At 59.0% G+C, this 5,819-nt stretch overlaps 1 protein-coding gene across 1 annotated transcript; it reads right to left on the reverse strand.

Annotated features, from left to right (window-relative positions):
- Positions 1 to 1,834: 1,834 nt before the first annotated feature.
- Positions 1,835 to 3,822, reverse strand: LOC309416339 (olfactory receptor 14A16-like; the record flags this gene model as incomplete). The annotated part of the gene is made up of 1 exon (XM_082015901.1): positions 1,835 to 3,822. The coding sequence occupies one exon, from the start codon at positions 3,820 to 3,822 to the stop codon at positions 2,836 to 2,838; it is 987 nt and encodes a 328-aa protein (XP_081872027.1). The 3' UTR covers positions 1,835 to 2,835.
- Positions 3,823 to 5,819: the final 1,997 nt, after the last annotated feature.

Consider the following 5,819-nt stretch of genomic DNA (forward strand, 5'->3'; position numbering starts at 1 on the left):
GCGTGGCTGATGTGAGGGGACGTGCTCCGGGGTGGGCTCCTGAACACAGGAGCTGTGGGCCAGATCTGCAGCTGCGGCTGAACGACCCCAGAGCCCTGAAAGGCCACGCAAGAGGAGCGCACGCAGGGCTGCGCCCAAGGGCAGCTGTCTTTGGCGAGTGCCCATCTGTGGGGCTCAGGCTCCCACGGCAGCCTTACATCGTCAAAGAGGGGCAGCAGCTTCTCCGCCAGCTGCAGAGCGATGAGGCTGGCCTCCTCCCTCTTCATGTGGCCCATCTCGTTCCTGAGGAACACCAGGGCCTTCGTCTTGACGTCAGGGTTGCCATCCTGCAGGGTCTCCATGATGTCTGGCAGCAGGACCTGCATTTTTCTTGCCTGCATGAAACACACCGGTTCCTTCTTGTGAAGCGGCGACAGACTGCCCTGGCAAACATGCCCCGGGGGCTGAGCACCTCCCTCCCGAATGGCTTCCCAGCAGGGGGGCCAGGAGCCACTGCAGCAGCCGCCTGGCAGGCAGCGGCCGCTGGTGGGGATGCGGGGAGAAGAAGGGAAGGGAGTGCAGGAGAGCAGTGTCCCCTGTTCAGCCACCCCCTCTTCCCACCGGCCTGAAGGGGTGGGTGGATTGGTGGCCAGCACGTCGAGGGTTGGGCGTCTTCCCCTCTACTCCACTCTGCTGAGACCCCAGCTGGAGCACTGCGTCTAGCTCTGGAGCCCTCAGCACAGGAAAGACATGGATGTGTTGGAGCGGGTCTAGGAGATGCCACAGAAATGATCCGAGGGATGGAGCACCTCTGCTGTGAGGACAGGCTGAGAGAGTTGGGGTTGTTGAGCCTGTAGAAGAGAAGGCTCCGGGGAGACCTTCCAGGACTTCCAGGCATTCTGGTACTTAAAGGGGCTTTATAAACAAGATGAAGAGAGACTTTTTAGCAGGGCCTGTAGCAACAGGACAAGGGGGAACCATTATACACTAAAAGAGGGTAGACTTAGACTAGATAGAAGGAAGAAATTTTTTACAGTGAGGATGGTTGAAAGCCTGGCGCAGGTTGCCCAGTGTAGTAGCAGATGGCCCATCCCTGGAACCACTCAAGGGCAGGTTGGATGGGCCTCTGAGCAACCTGATCTAGCTGAAGATGTCCTTGCCCATTGCAGGGGGGTTGAACTAGACGGCCTTTAAAGGGCCCTCCCAACCCAGACTATTTTAAAATTCTATGCTTCTATGAAAAATACAGGGGAGGGTGACCTCATAGACATGCACCTAGTAGACAGGTTCCTAACCTAGCAGATAGTAACCTAGGGCAGGTGAGATAAAGGACTAGGGGAATAAAGAGGATAGAACCAGGCTCACTAGAGATGAGCCTAGGGGTGGCATGGCAATTTTGGGAGCAAAATCGATAGCCCGGCTCAAGTGCATCTGCACCAATGCACGCAGCATGGGCAGCAAACAGGAGGAGCTGCAAGCCACTGTGCAGCGGGACAGCTACGACTTGGTCGCCATCACAGAAACATGGTGGGATGACTCTCATGACTGGAGTGCTGCAATGGATGGCTGTAAGCTGTTCAGAAGGCATAGGCAAGGAAGGAAAGGCGGTGGGGTGCCTCTGTATGTTAGGGCGTGTTTTGACTGTGATGACAAGGTCGAATGCTTGTGGGTAAGGATGAGGGCAGAAGCAAACAAGGCAGCTATCCTGCCGGGAGTCTGTTATAGACCACCTAAACCAGGATGCAGAGGCAGATGAAGCGTTCTACCAGTGGCTGGCAGAAGTCTCACAGTCGCTAGCCCTTGTTCTCGTGGGGGACTTAACCTACCAGACATGGTAATACAACACAGCGGAGGAAACAGTCTAGGAGGTTCCTTCAGTGTGTGGAAGAGACCTTCCTGACACAGCTGGTACGTGAGCCTACCGGGGAGGTGCCGCGCTTGACCTGCTGTTTGCGAACACAGACGAACTGGTTGGAGATGTGGCGGCTGGAGGCCGTCTTGGGCCTCGCGACCATGAAATTATAGGGTACAGCAACAGAGCAGCCTGCCCCGAGCCGGTACCTACGGAAAGAGGTTTCTCTGGCTCATGGATTCCTCCCTGCAGGCACAGGAATGCTCCCTTGCTCTTCTCCAGGGACATCGCAGGTTCCCCAGGTGAGCGTGTCCAGGCTGGCCTGGCCGGCTGCTCCTGGTTCCCCCCACGTGCTCCCTGCAGGGCCCTGAGCTGGCGATGCTGCTCTGCAGAGGGAGGGGGCTGTGGTGCCCTGGGGCCATGGGCTAACCTTGCCCTGGCCGTGCTGGTCAGGGTGGGGAGCAGAGCCAGCGGGACGGGGATCACTGCTGCTCAGCCCCTTCCTGTCTCCCCCGACTGCTCAGTAGCCAAGGACAGGGCTGGGCAGGACACGGGGGTGTCTCCAAGGGCAAAAGGGCCAGGGCAGGGCTTGTCCTGGGCCAGGGCTCCAGGGAAGCAGCAGCCCCGACTGGCAGGCGGCAGAGAGGGAGCGCCCAGGGCGGCAGCAAGGGGCAGCCCCAAGGGCGACAAGGGCTGATCCTGCATGGGGCAGCTGGACATTGGCCTCCTGAACCCCTCCTGCACGCTGGGGCTGCTCCCCCAGCTCCACAGGAGAGGTGAAGAGATGGGAGCTCAGAAAAAGAATTTTTGGCTGGCTCCTTTGTTGAGTTTTTCTCAACAGGGAGCCTGGATCCAGGAGCCATATGTACCTGAGGTCTTGGGAGAAGAAAAAATAGGTTAGGAGGCCAAGATTAAGAATAACAAAGGTACAAAACAAAAAGCAAAATGCAAAAACAACCCCCAAAACAATGCAAAGGGAAAATAAATACACAAATGAAGAAAAGTTAGGTCTGGGTTTTCCTAAAGTACACTGGGAGTGCTTGTGGCCTAATGGGCACCTTAATCAAAAGTAGATCATATAGAAGTATTTTCCACAGGGCATCCTTGATTTCCTTGTTCCTCATGCTGTAGATGAGGGGGTTCACTGCTGGAGGCACCACTGCGTACAGAACTGCCACCATCAGGTCCAGGGATGGGGAGGAGATGGAGGGGGGCTTCAGGTAGGCAAAGATACCAGTGATAAAAAACAGGGAGACGACGGCCAGGTGAGGGAGGCACGTGGAAAAGGCTTTGTGGCGTCCCTGCTCAGAGGGGATCCTCAGCACAGCCATGAAGATCTGCACGTAGGACACCACGATGAACACAAAACAGCCAGAAACCAACAAAGAACTTAATTCAAGAAGCCCAAGTTCCCTGAGGTAGGAGCGTGAGCAGGAGAGCTTGAGGATCTGGGGGATTTCACAGAAGAACTGGTCCACAGCATTGCCCTGGCAGAGCGGCAGTGAAAATGTACTGGCCGTGTGCAGCAGAGCATGGAGAAACCCACTGCCCCAGGCAGCTGCTGCCATGTGGGCACAAGCTCTGCTGCCCAGGAGGGTCCCGTAGTGCAGGGGCTTGCAGATGGCAACGTAGCGGTCGTAGGCCATGACGGTGAGAAGACAACACTCTGCTGAATTGAAAAAGAGAAAAAGAAAGAGCTGTGCGGCACACCCCGAGTAGGAGATGTCCCTGGTGTCCCAGAGGGAACTGGCCATGGCTTTGGGGACAGTGGTGGAGATGGAGCCCAGGTCGAGGAGGGAGAGGCTGAGGAGGAAGAAGTACATGGGGGTGTGGAGGCGGTGGTCGCAGGCTATGGCGGTGATGACGAGGCCGTTGCCCAGGAGGGCAGCCAGGTAGATGCCCAGGAAGAGCCCGAAGTGCAAGAGCTGCAGCTCCCGCCTGTCTGCGAGCGCCAGGAGGAGGAAGTGGGTGATGGAGCTGCTGTTGGACATTGGCTGTTTCTTGGCACGGGGGCACTGTTCAAACAAGGAAGGGAGAGGGTAGAATTAGGAGAGACTCCTCTGAGCAAAGCCCCTCCATTTGCCATAGCAACACCCCCAGCTGAAATGCATTTCCTTTCCCTGCGCTGTGCTGGCTGAGTGTCCCAGCAGGACGGGCCAAGCAGACAGTCGGGGCTCCCGCAGAGGAGATGTTCTAGCGAGAGCGTCAGCTCCTTGCCCAGCAGGCAGCGCCCAGAAGACATCGGCAGGGACGGCCCGGAGAGAGCTGCCTGAGCGCAGCCTCCCGCAGCGCTTGTCTGCAGTTCCCCCCGGCCCCGGCCCCTGTCTCTGCTGCCTGGAGCTGTCCCTGCCCGCAGCTCTTGCTCTGTCCCCAGGTGTCCCCTCCCTGCCAGTGCTCACAGAGCCCGTCCCAGCGCTGTGTGCTCAGCTCTGCCCTGCAGACACCTCCCAGCAGCAGGGCCCTGCCCTGCCCTGCCCTGCCGGGGGTTGCTCCTGCCATGCAGAGCTTCTCCCGGCAGTGCCCTGGGGAGCTCCCCGGGCAGGCTGAGAGCTGACCCCGGCAGGCGGCAGAGTCCCTGTCCCGGCACACAGCCCCTGGGGTGCAGGGACCCTGCTCGGAAGGACAGCCCTGGGCACCCCTGGCTGCACACCCAGACGCACACCTTCCCAGCCATGCCCAGAAGGCAGCCGTCGTGCCTGTCCCTCCGATGGTGCAGCAGGGAAGCCCTGCTCCGCAGCACGCCCTCCTCCTCTGCGCTGCAGAAACCGAGGGACTCCTCCCGGCAGCTCCCAGGAGCCGTCGGATGTGCCGGTTCTAGGAGGTGCCTCCAGGAGAGGCAGCGGCATTGCCCTGCAGCCAGAGACTTACCACAGACGGGGCTGTGCAGATCTCTGCCGCGGGAAGCTCTCGGCATCCCCCCCCTCCCAACTGCCTTTATGCTCTCCCAGCCTCGCAGGTCTCCTCTCGGTCCTGCAGGCAGTGCCCCCAGCCCCGCTCCTGGGCAGAGCTGGCTCTCGGCAGCGCTGCCCGCTTGCCGTGAGCTCCTTCCGTCCCAGGAGCCCGGCCCAGCTCCGCCGCAGAGGACCAGCCCGAGGCACTTTAATGACCCCTCTGGTGGGTTGGATGCCGACTCCATCCACCTCAGGCCCTGAGAGGAAGCTGAAGAACCTCTTGAGAAGGCAAAGGCAGATGCCACGTCCAAAGCTCCTTGGAGCACTCATGGGTCCCACTGAGGGACACTGCTGAGAAAGCGTCCCCAGGGGCTGGTTAGGGCAGAAAGCTGCAGGCAGTGATGACAGGTCGAGAAAAACACGGTAAAGGTGGCTCTGATGCTGAGTAAACCTGCGCGTGTTCTGTCAGGCCAAAGGGCCAAGCCCTGACCCCGACCCTGGGAAGGGAGATCCTGTCCCTTACGCATTGCTCAGGGCTTTTCCTGGGGCCGTGTGACCTGGGGACGTGCAATGCCAAGTTCAAGACTATGGGACAGCACCTCCAGGCTCTCGGCTGGAGACAAGGAGGCCACGAGGCCCTCGTGCTGTCAGGGTAAGGTGTGTCCTGGCAGGCCTTGGTGGAACAGGCCACAGCCAGAGCCAGCGGCAGAAAGGCCTCAGCTCTGGCGGGGGCTTTATTCTTGCCAGCTCCCTTGACCCTCTCCACCACAGGCTGTCCTGCGGTGTCCTATGCCGGCACCTTTTTCCTCGCGGGCTGTGGACACCCACCATGCTCACCAACCTTCCTCTCCCTGGAGCATCTTCCTGTGCTTACTGACATCTCTCCACCCTCACGGGCTCTTCCTTGGAATACAAAGCTTGGGCTAATCCAGGCTCTCTCTGGGTGGCCTGTTGTGCCACAGCACTGTCCTTGGAGTGACATTTCACATAACTCCAAGTGACATGAAATCCTCATCTCCAGCCGCAACTTCCAAAGCTTCACGTCCTGCCATTACATCTTTCTCGTGTTGCTTCCCAATTTGGAGAAATTAAAATTG

This window comes from Phaethon aethereus, assembly GCF_964289735.1.
Source record: "Phaethon aethereus genome assembly, contig: HAP1_BTS, whole genome shotgun sequence".
Classification (NCBI taxonomy): Eukaryota; Metazoa; Chordata; class Aves; order Phaethontiformes; family Phaethontidae; genus Phaethon; species Phaethon aethereus.